A 23,188-nucleotide genomic window follows, 5' to 3' on the forward strand; every position below is an offset into this window, starting at 1 on the left:
TTTCAGAGATAACAGCAAGATGATCCTACTTTGAATGGGAGCCTATGGGGTGCGTGCACACATATCCTGGTAAATGGTGCATTCACATAGTGCCTTTTATCCAAGGTGCTTTACAGAGACATTGCATTACATTCACCCACCGATGCCGGAGGAAACCATGCAAGCCACCAACCTGCACATCAGGAGCAATAAAACTGAAGTTGCTGTGCCAACGTGTGTTCAAGAATGATGGAAATTCGCAAGACGTGAGGCAACTTGTCAAGACAGGAATACAGGTTGGTGAAAGAAACACTCTCTCTCTCTCTCTCTCCCACAACTCACACACCCACACTCACACAAACAAACTGAAAGCTGACATGCGAATAAGAACTGTAAACTGAATGACCATTCTAACATGGTGCACATAATTAGACTATCCTTCCCACACCACACATGGACAGAATATAATATGCGCGCGCACACACGCACACACACACACACACACACACACACACACACACACACACACACAGAACATTTGGGAAATAAAGTAAGAGGTATAATACAGCTAGCTTTACACCCACCCACAATATGACACCCTCACACCCATCTCCACATAGCAGCACCTCTCTATTTCTGGAGCTGGGGCAAGCATGAGCACCACCACAGACACACCCATGCTGCAGCGTGTGCGCACGCACGTGCACGCACGAGCACACGCACACCTACTCTATTCTCCATATTGTTTTCACACAAATACTCAGCCAGACTCCCTCACACAAACACACATAATTAGAATGAAGCAGTGTCACCAAAAACCAGCAGCTGCACCAGTGTGTGTGTCTAATTTCTCCATTCCGGCTCCTTGGTTTCATCTCCCAGTTATAGAGAAGAGGAACAGAGGTGGATGAGCCACACGCACACGACCTCACGGCAGTAAGAGCGGCTTCATCACTGTACAAACCATGAGCGATATAATGTCACCCTGAGAGTGTGCAAAGGGAACGAACTTCTTTTGCATTTGTACACGGTACACTCTGGGTTAGATTAAAACTGAGGAATTTACTGTGACCTGTTCTAAAATACATTCAGAATTTACCGTGTCAACACCTACAGTAGCAACTAGCAACACCTAGCAACTGCTAGCAAACAGTCGGCAAGCTGACGCGCCATAGGGTTTTAAGTAACACATTAGATTAAGACACTAGTTCTCAAACTTTTTCAGGCCGCGGACCCCCACATTCATATGCAGTGCCGCGATCCGCAATGTGAGAATGTTTTGTGCCAGGGACCCCCAGAAAATGCTAAACTATTCAAAGTTGTTTTTGAGATACACTAGCCCCTCCTATGTCCAGCTTTTGGTGTGTGCCAAAACTTTGTCCTACACAAACATTAAAATGCCATTGGCAATGAATGGACAATTTCTTGTGTAAACTTTGCGTAACGCAAACATTGATGGTGAATGATATGATGTATGATGATGTACGATGATAAGAGCGCCCCTCACTTCACACAGGTGTGATTTTAGTTTTAGTTTTACTCCTCTGCTGGGTTCAAAGCCGGCCAACCCAGAGAGACGATCAATAGAAGGGCTGTTGCTTCAAGGATGTCTTCTTGTCTTTCCAGGAAGTAACTTCTTGCTGCTTCTGCTGCAGTAGGGGGTAGGGGGGGAGGTACTAATCAATGACCATAGAGACTGACTGAGACGGACTCATTCATTCACATGCACACACAGAGAGAGAGAGAGAGAGGGGGTGGGGGGGAGGGGAGTGAAAGCGAGCGACAAGAGTGACAGACAGAGTGAGAGGAAAATATAATCTAAGAAAGGCCTGGAGAGAGAGGAAGTGAGGGTAAGTAAGTAAGCAAGTACATTTTATTCATAGGGTAGATCTGAAATATAGGAGATTGTCGAGAGAGATTGTGAGAAAGCGATCCCGAGATGTGGGGGGGGGGGGGGGGGTCGAGGGATGATGCAGACGGATGAAGCAAGGAAGAGAGACATACATACGTATAAGAGAGAGAAAGAGACAGAGAGAGAGATAGAAAAAGAGAAGAGAGAGAGACAGAGAGGGGGGGGGGGGGTATGGGCTTAGGACGAAGATTTGTGTCTGTGCATTTAATATGGATTCCATTTAAGTTTTATTTACACTTTTTTTTAATTACAGCAATGCCCACGTATGTCCATGCATTTAATGGGTGATTTTGTTTATGTTGTGTTTACACTGTTGTAATTACAGTAATACCCATGTATTTCAGATTGTCTACCAGACTGCTATAGGTGACAATAAAACTTGAACGATCCAATGGCATTGCACAATCAGACACCATGGCAATTGGCAACCCAACCCGTTGCGTTCTCCCCTCTCATTATGGCACGCATACAGTGTTGCCAGAGTTTTGCAAGAGAAACAAGCTGCCAAGTCTAGGAAAACGAGCCCAGAAGAAGTGACTAGGTTGAGACCTTTAAAGCTATACATTGGCTACCGGTAGGGCATTAACCAAACGTGATTTTTGATAGTCGACTCGACTACCATCAAAATCGATTTATAGTCGATTAGTCGGCGGTAAAATATGATATTTATTCCATCCAATCAAGCATTAAAACATCGTGTTATGAAACAGCCAGAGAGCCAGTGAATGCACTATCAATGCAGGCAGAGTGGAATAGTACTAAGAGAGTGGCGACACACTTCCTATGGGCTATAGTTCCAAACATTGGAACTATCCCATTGAGATAGAATGAGCACTTCCGCATTCCATTGTTACAGTGGGAGTCAACGCGAGTGTCGCCACTCTTACTATATTACGCTGAATGCCGCTCTGATTGGCCGAAATTAGCTCAGCTGTTTCAAGTCAAAGTTGCAAGTCCACAATGACTCACGGATGGACGCGTTGTGAGCTTGTAGATCTGCTATTTTTTATGCACAAGACCGTTCTACGGAGAAGCATAGCATGTTACGTTGTTCACATTCACAATGTTTGGAGAGTGGAGACTGGAGCAATGAACGATGCGATGTTTTTCATACAACCCTAAATGTTCAACAACAAGTTACAATCACAGTTCCTTTGGTTTTTAGAAGGAGCTACAAGCAAGGAGGAGGTTTGCTAGCTAGCAGGCTGCCAGGCTATGAATCGGATGATCAACTACTTAACTCCATCGCGAGTCTTTTGCGGCTACGTATTAGAACTTTAATCGTGGGGCATCGCTGTTTGTTTTTAATAATGCCACACGCGGCACGCAGACTTTTGTTGGATAAGCATATAGAAACATGAAATCACTGCAAGAGCTACTGTAGTTTGACTGTCACCAAACTGGATACTATTGGGCAGAGCGAGGAGGAACTCCTGCTATACTTTACTGTACCGGACGACGACACGTCTCCAATCTAACTTGTTGAACAAACTACAGTAATAAACTCACCAATAGTAAAAGTATTTACACACTGTAGTTGTCCCCATTGATCTTATGAGCCTATGAGGCATATCACATATGCTTTTCCCAAAGAAAAACTGTCTTGACTGCTGCTAGTGCCACCGCCGATACGCCGCCCACCACACCTATAGTGAGGGTGACGGCAAAACCCACGTACAGTAGGCTTGTATGATATGAAAACAATCAGCCAAGAATGGATTAGTACTGAAGTTGGCGAACTACCAACAAAACAACCGAGCTCACAGCTGCATGCCTGCATGTCTGCTGTAGAAAAGCAAAAAAAAAAAAAAAAAAAATCATAAAAAATATTAAAAATAATATTAGCGAATAATCGGATGTCAATTAACAGTGTCGACTAGTGTTTTGCTAGTCGACTAGTCGACTATTCGATTATTATGTTAATGCCCTAGCTACCGGTATCTGAAAATAGCCGATCTACACAATGTGTCGCAATGTGACACATTATTGAGCCAATTTCAAAAATATCTTGTGGGGGAAAAGTGAAAGAATAACTATATATATGTTTTTAAACATGTTAACTACACACATGAGAACCACTAGTTTAAACATCGGGAAGCATTGCTCAAAATATGCCACTGCACTACACTAGAAACCATGAATCTCCAAAAAACACAACCACTAACAAATGATTACTAGTGACTGTACAGAAACAAGCCCAAAGTGGCTTATAATAAGCAGACATGGCAACCCAGAGTGGCAGCCCCTGCTCTCACTTCAGGCAGAGGCTGGGCACATTGTTGTAGTGTGTAATTCACTAGGCCGTAAAATGACCATGTATTGTCTGTATTGATGTGTTATTCCCTTAATAACAGCTACAAGCGTTACGGCTCGTGGTGATACACGCCCACAGGCAGACACACACACACACACACACACACACACACACACACACACACACACACACACACACACACACACTGGTGAATGTAAACAAACAGCGACACTACAGCATAATGCACACTACAGCATATTCTGATCAGTGTTGTGCCTCCGTCTAAACCAGGGGTGCCCAAAAGGTAGATTGTGATCTACCAGTAGACCACAAAGGCTGTGCAGGAGGTAGATCACATGACATGACATGCCCCTAAAGACAGGGCTTAAAGCCCCCAAAGATTCCAAGACTGAAAATGATTTTTTGCAAACCTGCAGTGATCTCATTAAATGACCCCTATGAAATCCATTTCCCCCCAAAACCGGGAGGTGAAATGTTCCGTTACTACCTCGCGCCAATAAGTCTGATCTCTCTTTAGAAGTGTTAATATTCCAAACGATGATGATGAGGAAGTCAGAAAGGACAGAACATTGCGTTTACCGTTTATGATCAATTAATCGCCCTTAGTGCATGATGTCATCCCCTAGAGTGAGATATGCTTATCCTCAATTCCTCATGGACAAAATATGCACCTTTCAACCTCCCCCCCCAACACACACCCAGCCAGAGAGAGAACAAGAAGAGAACATTTCTCGTCTACTTCTTTCACGCATTGTGACTATGGAAGCACTTTGACGTACAGAATTTGAACTAGGGGACCCTCTCCTACAGAATTTGAACTAGGGGACCCTCTCGTACAGAATTTGAACTAGGGGACCCTCTCGTACAGAATTTGAACTAGGGGACCCTCTGACTGAGTGACAGAATGACAGTTCTGAGAATGTCTCCATTCTCTTCAATGCAAATTGCGTTACAAACACGTTTTGTAGACAAAAACTGCACAGCTAGACATCTTAACTCGTTCCAGCGTCCTCACTTTTGACTAGGAACACCACAATCACAGATTTAGCTTCAAGGACGGGGCAGCAAAAACAAAAAAATTATTACCCATGTAACTTTCAAACATTTTGTGATATAGGGTTGTGTTCAGCAATAGACATTCCCTAACCTGCTGTCAAGCCTAAGTGTTGATATGACAACTAACAATTCCAAAAGTATGTTGTACTAAAAAGAAACTAATAAACAAATGAACAAATAAATAAAACAAAGGTTTGAACATTAATTTATAACACCAGTGAACCAATTCGGGGCCAGTCCTAGTGTGTAACTGTGTCATACATCTGTGAGATTGTATACAATACAGGTACACAGAGTTTGGGTGTGCGTGTATGTACTTGATCAGGCTGCTGCTTTCAGGGGGGCTCCTATGAGCTGTGGAATGTCAAGTATTCCACCAAGCGGGGCGGCCCACAAGACACACACACACACACACAGGATGTGATGTGTCAGAGGATTAAAGGAATTGGGTTTTTACAGTCACAGGAGGAAGTTCCCCTCTCATACTGTCATCTAAACACACACACACACACACACACACACACACACACACACACACACACACACACACACACACACACACAAAGAGGAGGGGGTCATGGATGGAAAGAGAGAGACAGAGATCCATGTAATGTCATACCACTCAGCTCAGTCAACCAGGAAAACAATCACACGCACACACTTGTAAAAAAAATAACAATAAAAAAACAGCTTTAAGACGTGTTTAAAGGTAGCAGCTCTGTTTCCATGTGCAGTAGGTCTAGCGGTCTACTTGCTCATCATCACAGAGATGAAAACATGAATGGAATGACAACGGGAATGTTTGTACATTCTCACTGAGGATACACACGCGCGCACACGGCACACGCGCACAAACACACGCGCACAAACACACACACAGTGCTAGTTTGACTCACGCTGACTTTGAAGGCCTGGACAGTGTTGTCCAGCAGCAGTATGTTGCACACCACCTGCGTGTGCTGCCTGTCCCGCTCCAGCTCCGTCGCCCGCACATTGTAGGATCTGCCGGCAGGCAAGCGGAAGCGCGCGCTCATCACGCTCCTACCAGGGTCTGCACGCACGGCAACCAGAGAGAGAGAGAGAGAGAACATGTCAGTAAAAAAACAGAACAGGCAGGGGCCATCGCCATGCTGGCTTATGGTAGCATTTACAAAATGAGCGGACAATAATATTACCGGTAACACAAAGAGCTAGCTATAGCCCTGAATAACAAGTCTGTAACTCTGAGAGTGTTCACCAACACTCTCCAAATGGACCCTGACCTTATGGGTCCATTTGGTTCCAGTTGTACACTCTCAGAGTTAAGGGGGGTCTTTGCAAACATTTGAGAACGACTAGTACTAGTTGGACTCCTAATATGCCATAGTGTGTGATGTCATTGTGATGATCTCAAATAATTGTGATGAGGCGATTATGTAATAATTGTGACAGGCCAAACTGTATGTCGTACATGCATGATGTACTGTATGTACACACATGATAGAAGTGAGTCTGAACATGAGGTGTTACAACATACATATCCCAGTGGACAAGCCATGTGTGTGTGCTGTGTGTGCATATGGAGGTCTCTGCATGTCCCAGCGACTTGTCATTACACATCATCACAGACTCCTACGGCCACTGGCAGATGGTGAATGCACTGTGTGTGCGTGCGTGTGTGCATGCGTGTGTCTTTCTCTTCATGCTTGAAGTGGCCCTTTGAGGTCCCACAGCGATCAGATCAATCGTTCACATCTGCGCTTAAAAACACATGCATGCCATGCATGTCGCACACACGGGGGCCCACCAGTGACATGCTCATTGCTCATCACAACTATCACAAAAATGTCATTGTCTGCACTTGGCTTAAGCCCCTATTTGAGCTGAGGTGGGCAACCCTTAGTTTAAAAAAAAAATCAGACCCGTCTGAACTGAGTGGTGCTGTACTGTACTGCCCTGTGAGTGTGTGCATGCAAGTGCAACAGTGACAGTGAAAAAACGCTATTTCCGTGCTCGGACGGACCCAGGCAGCCAGGGTGTCTGCATCACTCAAAAATAAAAAACACACAATCCCCCTCACAAACAGAATTTGAGTACCGTATGTATACACAACTGTAGCCACGCACACACACACACACACACACACACACACACACACACACACACACACACACACACACACACACACACACACACACACACACACACACACACACACACACACACACACACACACACACACACACACACACACACACACACACACACACACACACACACACACTCCTTTCATGAAAAAAGAAAGAAGGCAGTAAGGCACTGAGGCCAGTCAGAGTCTGTTTTTATTTTTAGGGTGCAAATAAAGGAACAATATTTCCAGGTCAATACATCTTCGTCCCAGTCATCGTTTTAAAAACATGTCATAACATGAGTACAAAAGTAGCAAAAGTGAACCGACTAACATTTGCCAACTTAAAAAAAGAAAAGAAAAAAAGTAATTTTGGCCTGAGGACGGCACTAGACAAAGCCAAGATGTGGTAAAAAAAACGTCAATAGGGTTCATTTTCCAAAAGCTCCGGGAGAATGAAAGGTGCACAGTAAATTGTACGGCAATAGAACAACGTTTAGGTTATTGTAGATATCCTGTTTGGGTCAAACTGTCAGACTAACCGACGGCCCAACATAGCCATGCAGTGCCCTGCCACTAGCACAGCTAAAAATACACCGCAGCTTGGTCGACGACTAGCAGACGTCTAGTCTGTTTACCCTCCTGACCCAAACTCTCGCCATCGCATAGTGCTGTTGCTCTTTCCTTAACCTCACCCTACTACAGTATCGCTAACCCCAACCATGACTCCTAAACCAGTGGTTCTCAAACTTCTTTGTGTCAAGGACCCCCAGGTTGATGTATTGTAAACGCAACAAGGTCGGAAACTTAACTTTGATCCATTATTTCTCCACTTTAATACCACCAATTGTTATTGTATTTTATATCGTTTTAATCATTGATTGTGGCTACGTATGGATCTTCCACCCGCTACTGAGTTCCCCAACATTGAGTGTAAAATTAATAAAGTGTAAAAATGGCCAAATGTGTTTTTTTTTATTACTGTGTGAGAGTGCAATCAATCCACTAAGCAACTCTAAGCAAGGGTGAATACCAACCACTTGCCATTTTGGCAAATCTTTCGGAGGCACTAGCCACACTTTAGCTGCCCCATGAGCACCCGATCCTTACAATCTATACCTCGTTGTAAAGGTGACTAATGATTAATACAATACCAATTGGTATTATTAAAGTGGAGAAATAATGGACCAAAATTAAGTTTCAGAACTTGTGTTGCAGAGTTGCTGATTTGCCCACATCTGAACATTTTTCGTTTTGTGCCAGGGACCCCCAGAAGAGAATATTGTACAGTATCAAAATTCAAAATTATTCAAAATGTTCGAAACATTTTATGTATTTTAAAAACATTCTCAAAAATAGCAGCACAAAGTGATGTGTCGGTAGACCTCCTATTTTTTAATAGCCTACATATAAATGGAAAAGTTAAAATGACTGCTTTATTAACCGATTTGACTGGGACCCCTGGGACCCCCCCCCCCCCCCCCCCCCCCCCCGGAACCTCCTCAAGGACCCCTGGGGACGGACGCCACTTTGAGAGTGTCCTAACCTAACCCATACACTAGTCCCATTAGATTAAAGAGGTCTTCTCCAATAACATGCAGCAACATTCTATTTACATTTGGATTTCAGACCTACCCACACATGTGCAACCGATTCTAGACTTGTATCACAGGGGAAAGTTCCCGTTTCGTTTCGTCACTGATGTGATACGAGTTCTCGACGACACTGAGGGCAACCTCAATGTCTTTGGGTGAATAAATAAAGCTTTGAATGAATTAGGAGATGGGAGAAAAACCACAATCTTCACGTTTCTCACATTTCTATTATGAACCAACACATGTTTGTGTTTTCCGTGTAGAAAGAGAGACAAGAAAGGCAATGCACACATGACACATGGCACATCATTGAGAGAACAGGTCACACACAGACGCATGGCACATGCCAACCACATCATTGAGAGAACAGGTCACACACAGACGGCCAGACGCATGGCACATGCCAACCACATCATTGAGAGAACGGGTCACACAAAGACGCATGGCACATGCCAACCACATCACTGTCAGTCTGGGAAGCAGAGAGTTAATGGTCTCATATAGACACATTGCACATGTCAGCCACATTGCTGTCAGCCTGTGAGATGGACAGAAGGTACCACTGGAGAGATGAATAGTAGATGTTGAGCCAGGTAGAAGGAATGACGGACATGCTCTAGTCCAGTGCATCTCTACATGTGGGTCGGAACACCCCTGGGATTTGTATTTGTATTATTATTATTATTTAAAAAAATTGGGGGGGTACCCCAATTGACAGTAAAGTGAGTATTGAAGGACTTTTAAGATACCAAAAAAAAACAACAAACTATACTATAAAAACTGGTCAAACATTGGCCAAATTGGCCGACAATATAAAAAAAGAGACACAAATAGTGAAAACAATCGATCTACAAGCTCACAACGCCTTTCACAATATTCATCTGTGGAACTGAGTCAAACTAAATGTAATGCCAACTCCTACAATTCCAAGTTCTTGTCAGGGTGGGGGGTCCCCAGATCAAATATGATTTTATTTTTTATTTTTGTTTGGGGGGGGGGGGGGGTGAGAACCACTGCTCTAGTCATCTGTGTCTTTCCCCTGCTACCAGCATGGGGTCCTTGTCGTCACATGCAGAGAGAACACACACAGGGGGCGACCGTGTCTGCATGCCAACATTTCTGTGTCGACGTCTACATTGCCCGTCTCTATCCTCTTTTATTTCCAACTCTTGTCCGCCATTGTAAAGACAATGAGAGAAATGTTGCGAGTCTCGTGATTCCCGATGGCGCTCTATCCTTCTGTGTTAAGCACTTTCTATTCTGTTCCGTTCCATTCAGTTCCATTCTGTTCTACTCTGTCGTTCTGCTGTGCCATTTCTGTTTTGTTCTTTTTAGCTCAACAGGACAGACAGCCCCTCTCCCTCCCTGGAGAGAAGCCTCCGGAAGCACGCTACCATTATTGCTTCCTGCCCGTCAGCAGGGCTTACAAACAGGGGCTGGAGTGTGTGTGTGTGTGTGTGTGTGTGTGTGTGTGTGTGTGTGTGTGTGTGTGTATGTATGTGTGTGTGCGTGCGTGCGTGCTAGTGCAGAGCAGAGCAGTGTTAGAGCTTTATGTGTGTCTCTCTCTTATCAGGGTTGATACACATTTGTAAACTTGGTTCAGTTTGTCGTTATTTTGGGTGGAGCTTAACCTCGCGTCACCAGGCTTTTCCACCATGGAGGAAAGCCTGGTAGTTGTTCTAAAACTGAGCCGTATGATCCATGCTAGGGGGGGGTGGAGCACATTAGACTCTGCTCTCAATGTTAGGATGGGAGAAGCAATGAAATGTAATGCAACTTTAATGTTTAGAAGGAACTAGAAAAAGTGCCCTTCTGGGCACAGGTCTCCACCAGGTTATCCACAGATCCGTGCAGTTAGAGGTAAAAACACTTTTGGGGCAGTTATAACGCCACCTTGAGGCTGAGTTGAAATTGTTCATGTGGCATTTCGTCCTCGGCCTAGTGGGAATGTGCGTGCACAATTTCAGGGAAATCACGCGATGTGTTCATGATTTGCAGCATTTTGTTTGAAACTGAGCACTCCTGTGAACTTTGGAAGCCAATCTTAACCAATCAGGATGGAGTCTGAGAAATCTGAAAGACCCGTTTCGTTGAATGGCTCTAGAGAGACTGTGTACTAATTTGCGTGATGTTTGGACAAAATCTGTAGGTGTACTGTGAAAAAACTTGTTTTGCACAAAGCGGCCTCCTGGTGGCGCTATAACAGGCCGTTCTGGAAAGTTTGGGGCAGAGGTTCATGGTTGGCATCCAGGGAGTGTGTGTGCAAAATTTGGCATCGACCGGGTTAACGGTGGCTGAGATTAGCTGGTCACGGACGGACGGACGGACACACAGACACACGGACACACGGACGGACGGACGGAGTGCAAAACATACTCTCCCCATGCCTTCGGCTGGTGGAGACAATAAGTCACATTCCAGGGCGCCGGAGGTTCCGGACCGGTCGTGGGTTCCGGCCACCTGATGATAACTTAAAGAAGTGTGTGTGTGTGTGTGTGTGTGTGTGTGTGTGTGTGTGTGTGTGTGTGTGTGTGTGTGTGTGTCTGTGTGGGAGCGCACACATGTATTTCTCCAAGTAGCGTGCCCCTTCCTGTCCACTTCAGCTTATTACAAACACAGACACACCTGCACCCTTCCTGTCTTGTGTTCTCTCTCACACACACACACACACACACACACACACACACACACACACACACCCCTAGAAAAGTCATTCTGCAGGCTACAGGGTTGGCTAGTAAAATAATATTAATAATAACTTGAAAAGAATCGCTGCAAGCAGCTTCACTTATTTTATTTGTAAAAAGCAACACTGTCAAGACATGGCAGTATAATATTGGTGCAAAATGGAATATGTAATTAAATAGTTAATATCTCAATTAAAAGGGGAGAGAGAGATAGAGAGAGAGAGAGAGAGAGAGGGAGACCCCCATTTCAAAGAATAAAAAAATGCCGTCTAGCGCGAGGCCTCGAAGGTGCGACTCAAATCAAATAAGCATTTTTATATTGTTGAAATATGAGGCACATTTACCTCTATATCAGGGGTGGGCAACTTTGATGATGAAGAGGGCCACTAAATGTCCACACAGTGGGCTTGGAGAAGAAGCGCTACGATGGGGTTGTAGTGGCAGCGGCAGGGAATCAGGGATGGATAGAATCCTCTTCGCTACTAGGTGCCAACTTTGGATAACGTGGCACATTATTTTTCCACCACGACAGTGGTCGTGGACTGTAGTAGGGAGGCATGACTGTAGTAGCTGCACTTGTTGACTTCCTTGTTAACACGTGAGGACGGAGGAGGCGCTGCGAGGCGCAAGCAGCATGGCTCGCGGACCAAAATGGGCCGTTTGTTTTATAATAGAATAGTCGATTTTTTATTTCAAGATACTCTCCCGTGCTTATCGAACGAAAATCGATTAATCAATTTCTTTTTGGGGTCAGCAGCACTAATTCCCGCATAACTTCCGGGTATGATGATGATGTCACATGCATAGCCTCTATCCATTCAATTATTTAATTCATCAATTCACCCACTCACAGACAAAAGGTAAAGCCCAACAACACGTATTCATCCGCTCAGGCACATAACTACTTGTGACATCCTGCTGGGCTGGGATGCATGGCTCCTCTTTCCCTGCTGGCGTTCCAGAATGATAAGAGGCAAGTAGTTAGGAAGCCCAGAGGAATTCTATGGAGCCTCCGCAGTGGTTCACGAGGCAAAGAAAACTGGGCCACGACCAACAGGTGGTCAATTACAGATGTGTGTGTGTGTGTGTGTGTGTGTGTGTGTGTGTGTGTGTGTGTGTGTGTGTGTGTAGCTGGTGAGCGATGTGATTTTTTAGTAATAAATGGTTGAAAAAAGGGGAGCACTTTAGATCTTTCTCTCTCTCAGGGGAGAATTTGCTGCTTAACACTTACAGCGCTAGCATTTATTGACAAATTATGATATAATTCACGCCAGCATTTTTTCAGTTAAGCTCTTATTTTGAAAAGCCACATTTCCAGACTTCCATAAATTGGAAGTCGGACGGTGCCTGGTCAGGTCCTCTGTAGCCAACAGAGCTGAGCTAGTGCAATGGAGGGCTTCACATCGTCGGCTCCCTGGAGTGGAATAAACCTGGTTCTGACCAAAAATGCCATCTGGGACAAGGAATAGGAGATACAGATAGAAGGGGTGTTTATGGTGATGACGATCTAAGATCTAAGACCCAGTGTTATGACAACAACAGCTAGCAACCCGATGCTAACGTAAATAGCCTTATGACTTGATCGATCAAATGCACTATAAAAGTGCAATTGCCGTAGGGCTACGCCAATGGCGTTAAGGGTAGCATTAACTAATAGGCTTCAATTGACGTACATCTAGGATTCTAGGTCAATGGCACGAAGTGGGTTAAGGCACCTAATTGGCAAACAGCGGCAAGCTGAATCAGACAGCACCTTGTGCCACAGTTACACATTATTGTGCAACACATCAGCAGGCCCGTCACGATTACACATTTAAATTGACGATTAATTGTCACACTAATAATAACTAATAACAAAGCGGAAATATCTGATCTACAAGCTTACAAGTTATAAGCTTGGGGACAAGCCTCCATTCCGAAAACCTCGCCATTCCTAAATGTATTTTTTTGGTGGTGGTGCAGTGGTGCTTAAAAAACACCACCATTCCGAAATTCTGAACTTCAGTGAACACACAAGCCACCCACCTCAACGCACTTTCACCACCCACTATCCTCCCACACCAACCCCTGATCTCTCACCTTTTCATCGCACCTCCACCCCTTCTCCCTCTACTCTGCGCCCTATATCTTGCGCCACCCCTTACCCCTTATCCCTAAACTTATTTGCCATTTTTTACTTATATATTACAAATAGCCGATCTACAAACTAACAACGTGTAGATTGAGCTAGTTTAGGAATAAGGGGTAGGGGTCGTGCAAGATGGTGCCCTGCATATTTTTCCTTTACCTCCTTCTACCACCACACACACGGTTCTTATCCAACCATCCCCCTTCCCAGTCTCTCGCTGCTGTATTTTCCCATTAATATGTAGGGCAACCAAATGAACAACCACACAGTAGGCAGAAGGTTATTTTATTCTGCAGGGTGGTGGAGGGGTGTGTGTGTGTGTGTGTGTGTGTGTGTGTGTGTGTGTGTGTGTGTGTGTGTGTGTGTGTGTGTGTGTAAATGGGGGGTGTGGGGTATATAAAGGAGGTTGTTTCTTGGGGAATGCGGTCAGTGTTTGACCTATGACCTCCTTTAGGGAGAGCCCTATATGTTTGCATGTGTGGCCCTGCCTGATGGTAAAGCCATAGACAGAGCACTGCTTATATACGGGAGGTTAGCTTGCTTGTGGTAAAGTACTGTTGTTCACACTGTCACTCGTGTGTAGATATATTGCAAAAAGGCATTGTGTGTGGCTCGGACCAATTCCACAACAACCTCAATGCAGTGAGATAATGGGATGAGATTCTGGAGCCAGTGGCAATCCCAAATCTTCAGAATCTATAGGACCTAACATCATCCTCCAGGATTACAACACCACAGAGACAGGATCATCACGGATGGAATGGCCTGGCGTGAGTCCAGAACTGAACACTTGTGGATCAGTTTGGGCATGCTGTACATTGACTAAATCGGGTTGAGCAATGGGATGCCATCCCAGAGCAAAACTTGGCTATAGGTTGGTGCATGACCAGCATGAGGAGGTGCCAAGCTGTTGCAGCTGCATTTGCATCTTCCACCCGCTATTGAGTTCCATAACACTGAGTGAAAAATGTATAAAGTGTAAAAATTTGTTGGTTTTTACTTATTACTGTGGTAGAGTGCAATCATCCAATCAACTAAGCAACACAAAGCAAGGGTGAATACCAACCACTTGCCATTTTGGCTATTTATTTGGAGGCGCAACCCACGCATTTAGCTGTGTTGTTCATTCCACAAACTCCCGATCTTTACAAGCTATACCTTGTTGTAAAGGTGAAAAATTAAATCAACTAGAAAAAGTGCCCTTCTGGGCACAGGTCTCCATCAGGATAGGAATGTAGGACATTGCAGCTTGCCTTCATCTGGTGGTTGGATAAAAGGGCAACAAAAGTAAATTATCCACAGATCCGTGCAGTTAGAGGTAAAAACACTTTTCGGCCAGTTATAGCGCCACCTTGAGGCTGAGTTGAAATTGTTCATGTGGCATTTCTTCCTCGGCCTAGTGGGAATGTGCGTGCACAATTTCACGGAAATCACGCGATGTGTTCATGATTTGCAGCATTTTGTTTTAAACTGAGCACTCCTGTGAACTTTGGAAGCCAATCTTAACCAATCAGGATGGAGTCTGAGAAATCTGAAAGACCCGTTTCGTTGAATGGCTCTAGAGAGACTGTGTACCAATTTGCGCGATGTTTGGACAAAATCTGTAGGTGTACTGTGCAAAAACTTGTTTTGCACAAAGCGGCCTCCTGGTGGCGCTATAACAGGCCGTTCTGGAAATTTTGGGGCAGAGGTTCATCGTTGGCATCCAGGGAGTGTGTGTGCAAAATTTGGCAGCGACCGGGTTAACTGTGCCGGAGATTAGCTGCTCACGGACACACACACGGACGGACGGACACACGGACGGACGGACAGACGGACGGAGTGCAAAACATACTCTCCCCCCATGCCTTCGGCCTGGTGGAGACAATGATTAAAATGATATAAAATACAATACAAATTGGTATTATTAAAGTGGAGAAATAATGGACCAAAGTTAAGTTTCTGAACTTTTGTTGCTGTAGAATACGTACGCAACAGCATAAACTTTGTACAAGTATTTTGTAATATTTCCCTTAAGTACTTTTTGTTAAAAAAAGAGTGGAAAAATGATGAGTTCTCAAACTGTTGTATGTCACTTCAACAGTCAAATCAGCAAAAGCATAGGCTAATGATAACGCTACGTGACAATAAAGCAGATTCTGATTCAAGATTTCAGTCTGCGTCAGGGTGCCCTTGAGCAAGACACTGTGACTGAACCTCTCCCCATCTCTGGAACAGCATTGCCATCTGACCCAGCATTCTGACCAGAGGGGTTGACCTGCTTTATTTCGCAGGGTCAGCATAAGGGCAGCTACTGAATTACTCTTCCAAACAGCGTGGATCAAGCCCAACTCTGACAAACAATTCCTCTTCAAGGGGAGCATTGCTGTAGCAGCAGCATGATAAATACTGAGTTGCATGCCAGTGTTTATTTATTTTTGGTGTTTGTAAAATACACACAACTACGGTAAGTATAACTCAGACTGTAGTGTCTCTTGCGCTAGCAGCCTGCCTGTACATGCGCCCTGTGTGTCAGAGAGAGTCAGAACTGTATTGATCACCAGAGTCAATTTTACGATTCAGTTTACTTCCTCTGGTCTCAGTTTCTCCACAATTCAGTTACATCAACATGATTTGCTGAACCTTAGCAGCAGAACTTTCTGTTGAAAGATGTGCACACCCACCTCTGGGAGCACATGAATGAAGGGCCTGAGTCCGCCTTGATGACTGGATGTATAGATCAGTCATATCAGAGCAGCTCTCAGTTCCTTAAAAACCACACCATGGCTTGTTATTCTCAACACCATGCCCAATGTGCATATTATTCATCAATAAAAACGTTTTCAGGAAGCAAGGAGCTGAAAACATATATCTTCCATTACCCCAATTATTGTATTTCTTAAAAAAGGAATATATACAGTGTATATATATATATATATATATATATATATATATATATATGAACTTTGAACCTTGAAAAAACAAGGCTGTGGAAATCATGTCATACAATCAATCACTTTCTCTTGTTGATTGATTGCCACCCAAGTAATTTATAGATCAGGTGCTATCAGTGCCTATTTTATGTCATCGTGCCGTTGTAAATTAACACAACCTCTTACACAAACGTCATAATCGCCGGCCATTTGTTCAAGTTTTTTTCTTTTTTTTTGTTCTGTCCTCGCCACTCTGTCTGGTTTACTGGTTAGCTCTGCTCCAGACCCTGGAGACAAGCTATGTAAGCTGCAATCAATCACAAAGCCAGTTTACACAGTAACGACCATACCTGCACTGTACAGATAGAAAACACCAAAGCCCAGGTACTGGAGACCATGAGAGACCATGAGTAGTCCATGACTAGCGTAGTGTTACTCTGTACAGATAGAAAACACCAAAGCCGATTTTTCAAAAATAGCAGACCTACAAGCTCGTAGCACGTGGCGCGCTATGAGCTTGTAGATCTGCTATTTTTGAATAGCTAAAGCATAACATAATGCTAACACCAAAAGGGGTTCCCGCCCAGAATGGGTTAAGTAAAAGTATCAATACTGCAATGTAGAAATACTCTGTTACAAGTAAAAGTCCAGAATTAAAAATCTACTCAAGTAAAAGTGCAAAAAGATTGGCATCTAAATGTACATTAAGTACCAAAAGTGCAGAATATTCCATTTCACAAGTTTTCAAATGTATAAAAATATTGTATTGAATATTTAGGGCTGAAGTGGTTAATGCATGTTTTGTAAAATAATCTTTATCTACAAATTAACTAGTAGCGAAAGGTGACAATGTAGTTTGGCTATTTTCACCATTTTAAAATGTTTTTCAATATACAAAACATTTCCAAAAACCTTTTGGCATAAGGGGTAAGGCAAGATAGGGCCCATAATGTGCAAACATATAGGCTACTGTATATAGAAAAAGTAGACGAATCAAGATCAAATTGAATAACAAATTATCAGCGTTCATTGTCAATAAATTGTAATTGAAACCTGCGGCCATTGAAGATTCACACCTCTAGTAAAAATGTGCCATATTGTTTTTCTGTGGCTGAAGGTCTAAATGACTGTACATCACAAATGGAAATGTAAACAGTGTCCACAATGCCTGGTGTAACTCGCCATAGCAGAGAACGGACAGGTACACACCACAATGGCACTGAAGTTAACAATTTAGCTATTTTGGCTAATAATGTCAATGCCACTCATTCAACACAACAAACAGCTGCAGATTCTTCCAACTATTACGCTATTGATAACTAAAGTTTGGAGCACACACCGTTATTATGCTATGGCCTCTAGTTTGAGGTTGGTGAAATGGCACACTTGGTTGGCAAATAATGTTTTCCCCGAGTTCCACACAGGCGCCAATGAGATTCCCAAGTGTCCCTGGCTCCTGCTGTAGGTGAATCAGATAGATTCTGCAGAAACCAACAGTCGACTACTGACAGCCAGTTTGACTAATGCCATCTAGTCTATCTAACTGGCAACATACTCCACAAACTGTAGGGTGCCTTCCAAGTTGGCATAATAAAATACAATACAAGCCAGTGATCTTGTCCCTTTTCATTAAGCCAACCTTCTAAGTACTTTAGTACCAGTTGTGTCGATTCTGCTGCTGTGCTAAACTTGCAAAACCATAATTTGCTTGCCAATAAACATTAACACTTGCCACCCTCAAACCAGAGGTGCAAGTCTTTTTAAGGTGGTCTACAGCTGTGTGCCTCTGTTCTGTTTGAGCCCCCCCCCCCCCCCCCCCTAGGATGAATTAATAACACACTGACAGCACCAAATGAACACTGTGAAAAATAACAAGTTGTGTATAAATACAACACAAAGATGTGCTACAAATGGGACATGGCCCGGATAAAAAGGACCCCAAGGTCTTTTAACCACTGATGATCAAAAGCTCGTCAGTCAGAGGCAAACAACAAAAACTCTGTATTTGGCAAAATGGCAACACGACAACAGTGGAAGCTGGTCCTGCTGAAAGACTTGACAAAGAAAATGACAATGTTCCAGCACATGGGATGAAATGAGGATAACGCAGGAACAAAATTTGTGGGGGAAATAATGAAGATGAACAGTCACTGATAAAGCCTGAAGTGTCGTGAATTCAGAAAGATCACATCTCTGACAAAACATTAAAAGAGAATTCCATACTAGAAGGCTTTCTTACCTTTATTTGTAGTTGTTACGTCCCCACCAAAGAGTTATTTTGTGCAAAAGCGCATTATTGGCTATTTCCCCTACAATAATCCCTCAATGAATTGCATTGAATGGGGCTATGGGGTGTTGTGCTAATTCGCTTATTTCCATGGCTCAAAAATACATTTTGTTTGTATATATCATCTCTTCATAAATAGTATCCCAAGCGGCACACTTTACTACTTATTTCGATGGAAATAAGCGAATTAGCACAAAAACCCAAACCCCATTGTGGGCTTATAATATATTAGGGGAAATAGCCAATAATGCACTTTTGCACAAAATAACACCTGGACCTCTTTGGTGGGGACGTAAGAAAGCCTTCTAGTATGGAATTCTCCTTTAAGGTCTTAAATCTGTGTATTAACAGTTTGTACCAGTCTGTGGTAAAAGATAAAACTATCCCGAACGAAGCTGTAACATTATTGGGTTCTCAGGTTGTAGCCGTTACTCTTTGGCCAACGTTGCGTTCATACTTACAGCCCCTCCGTTTAAGGTCCGGAAATCTTCCATAATACAGTGCATGTGTGAAAGTGATTTTAGTTCCACATCAAACATAACCTTGGATTAAACTTTGTTTTAGCTTGTCCAGGCATTTGATATTATGTTCTTGCGACATTTCAGTTGGTACAGTTACAGTGAGCCAACAGGCCTCACAGCTGTAATATAATAACTTCATGGTGTATTTTTTAGTTTTCAATCTAAGAATAACGGTCCAATGGAAAGACACTAGGTCAATCAATCAGCAAGTGAATAGTCAAAGCTAGTTACACATCAAACGGCATACATTCAGGTCTCTTAAATGATTGGTAGCGATTCAAAATGAGCAGGGTCAAGAACGGCTGCAGGGGTTCTCAACCTGTGGACGCCAGATTTTCTGAATGTGTAATAATAATAAAAAAGAAAAAGTGCCCTTCTGGGCACAGGTCTCCACCAGGATTTCTTCCTCAGCCTAGTGGGAATATGCGTGCACAGTTTCATCGCAATCGGACGCTGCGTTGAGGAGTTGTGGCGATTTGTACAAAGCGGGCTACTCCTGAAAACTGTAGGAGCCAATCGTGGCCAATCAGGATGGAATATGAGAAATCAAACAAACCTGCCTTGATCACATGACTATGGAGATCATGTGTACCGATTTGCGTGAAATTTGGATAAAATCTGAAGGAGCAATAATAGAAAATGTGTTTTACATATGTCGGCCTCCTGGTGGCGCTATAAAGAGCAGATGTGAAAAATTCCAGGCAAAGGTTTTTCCTTGGCCTCTAGGGAGTTGGCATACAAAGTTATCCACAGATCCGTGCAATTAGAGGTAAAAACACTTTTCGGCCAGTTATAGCGCCACCTTGAGGCTGAGTTGAAATTGTTGATGTGGCATTTTGTCCTCGGCCTAGTGGGAATGTGGGTGCACAATTTCACGGAAATCACGCGATGTGTTCATGATTTGCAGCATTTTGTTTGAAACTGAGCACTCCTGTGAACTTTGTAAGCCAATCTTAACCAATCAGGATGGAGTGTGAGAAATCTGAAAGACCGGTTTCGTTGAATGGCTCTAGAGAGACTGTGTACCAATTTGCGTGATGTTTGGACAAAATCTGTAGGTGTACTGTGCAAAAACTTGTTTTGCACAAAGCGGCCTCCTGGTGGCGCTATAACAGGCCGTTCTGGAAAGTTTGGGGCAGAGGTTCATCGTTGGCATCCAGGGAGTGTGTGTGCAAAATTTGGCATCGACCGGGTTAACGGTGGCCGAGATTAGCTGCTCACGGACACACGGACACACGGACGGACGGACACACGGACGGACGGACGGACACACGGACGGACGGAGTGCAAAACATACTCTCCCCACATGCCTTCGGCCTGGTGGAGACAATAATAATAAGTATTATTATTATCATCATTATTATATGCAACTGAATGGCTGGAAAAATGGAAATTAAGTGTTTACGTACCTAGAGCCTATGCATAAACTTTCTTTAACGATTATATCTGGTTACAGTATTTATTGTCTCCACCAGGCCGAAGGCATGTGGGGAGAGTATGTTTTGCACTCCGTCCGTCCGCGTGTGTGTGTGTGTGTGTGTGTGTCCGTGTGACCGTGAACAGCTAATCTCGGCCACCGTTAACCCGGTCGATGCCATATTTTGCACACACACTCCCTGGATGCCAACCATGAACCTCTGCCCCAAACTTTCCAGAACGGCCTGTTATAGCGCCACCAGGAGGCCGCTTTGTGCAAAACAAGTTTTTCGATGCCATATTTTGCACACACACTCCCTGGATGCCAACCATGAACCTCTGCCCCAAACTTTCCAGAACGGCCTGTTATAGCGCCACCAGGAGGCCGCTTTGTGCAAAACAAGTTTTTGCACAGTACACCTACAGATTTTGTCCAAACATCACGCAAATTGGTACACAGTCTCTCTAGAGCCATTCAACGAAACGGGTCTTTCAGATTTATCAGACTCCATCCTGATTGGTTAAGATTGGCTTCCAAAGTTCACAGGAGTGCTCAGTTTCAAACAAAATGCTGCAAATCATGAACACATCGCGTGATTTCCGTGAAATTGTGCACCCACATTCCCACTAGGCCGAGGACGAAATGCCACATGAACAATTTCAACTCAGCCTCAAGGTGGCGCTATAACTGGCCGAAAAGTGTTTTTACCTCTAACTGCACGGATCTGTGGATAACCTGGTGGAGACCTGTGCCCGGAAGGGCACTTTTTCTAGTTTATAATGTATTTTCTATTATTAAGGGTATTGTAGCCATTAATTTGAATTGGGCATGTCCAAAGCATTTCCGAAGGTCCCCAGCCAAAAAGGTTGAGAACCCCTGGTCAAGAGAACAAGTTAAAAAATGGACGATTGCAGTTTCTGAATCTCCCCTTTTCCCAAAGGCTGCCTAGAGGCAACTACGCATAGACTAGGGATAAATTCCCTCGTGACTTTCCACTGCATATCACACAACTCATATTGAGCCGAGAGAACATGAGGGGAGGTCACCTCGTTTTGGTAGCCAATCTAAATGTAGTCCAGGAAGTAAGTGAGCCCAGTGTCCATGACATCAGAGACACTGGGCTCACTGCTAAAATCTAAAACCACATATTACACCCAGGAAAGTGTTCTAAATCTTCTAAACTTCATTAACATATATTTTTTGCAAAAAGGGTGAAGTTTCCCTTTAATTAAATGGAGAACCAGCAAGTCTACACTAAGTGATTGATTTCCCTACAACTGACTTAGTTTTATAGTAGGCCTAACTTGGGGGTTAAGTCTGAAAACTCAGGGGGAAATTGTGTGTACAGTGGTCTGATTTAAGATTGCGTACACCCCTAGCCAGTGGTGTTGTCTACCGACATACGCTACGGCTACAGTATATATATACGTTACTTAATATGCCATGCCAAAGTTTTTTAAAACATGCGTATATCGTCTGGTAATCATTTCATCCATTGACCACGTGAGAGCATAATTATAGTATAGCCTATACATTAGCTACAGTATACTATAGCTAATGTACAATTATGGTATACCGTCTGAAAAAACCTGGACTACAGGGGAGGCATACTTTGGTTAGACATAGCATTGGTCTGACTGGATTAAGGTTGGTGAGGGTTGCGTTAAAACGACTGAATTAAGGTTGGTGAGGGGTGCGTTAAGGGTTGGGAGAGGGTTAAGGTTAGGTGTGCTGCCCTAGCACTGCCACTAGCCCTACAAACCACACAGGCACACAAACACCTTGGCAAGACCATTATGCAAATCAGCAACAAGGAACAGCACTTCAATCTATTACAGAGTGATGTAAGTAAACAAATAAACAAACAAATAAATAGAAGCATATTGGGGGGTTTTGGCACATTTTGGGGGGTGCTACGTTGCTACCCACACGTTTAGCCACGTTCATTCCTCAATTGCACAATCCTTACAGTAGCTCATTGTATGTAAATGTGACTAATCATTAATCAACGATTAAAATTGTATAAAATACAATACCAACTGGTATTGTTGAAGGGGAGAAATTATTGACCGAAGTTAAGTTTCCAAACTTTTTGTGAGTAGTTTATACTACGCTACAGAATACTAGATAATCTGTATGTGTTCAAGGATTCTAAAATAATGCTAAAACCTGACGGAGCATGTCAAACGTCTGGGCTGTGTTTACACTGAGGGAAGCACACAGACATCTCAAACAGCTCATTCTGGAGTGGAGACCTGCACTCATCTTCAGACCAGACGGAGAGATAAAGATGCAACGTCTTATTATTCTGC

General features: G+C 43.6%; 1 protein-coding gene across 4 annotated transcripts in view; it reads right to left on the bottom strand.

The window, feature by feature from the left end:
• ptpn4a (protein tyrosine phosphatase non-receptor type 4a) overlaps positions 1–23,188 on the bottom strand; it is a 114,825-nt gene that overhangs the window by 58,364 nt on the left and 33,273 nt on the right. For all 4 annotated transcript variants that reach the window (XM_083777524.1, XM_083777522.1, XM_083777523.1 and 1 more), the window contains exon 2: positions 6,119–6,273. In XM_083777524.1, coding sequence (XP_083633650.1) covers positions 6,119–6,256 — 138 coding nt within the window. In that variant the 5' untranslated portion in view covers positions 6,257–6,273. The remainder of the gene's footprint in view (positions 1–6,118; positions 6,274–23,188) is intronic.

Source organism: Protomyctophum parallelum, assembly GCF_964188405.1.
Source record: "Protomyctophum parallelum genome assembly, chromosome: 11".
Lineage (NCBI taxonomy): Eukaryota > Metazoa > Chordata > Actinopteri > Myctophiformes > Myctophidae > Protomyctophum > Protomyctophum parallelum.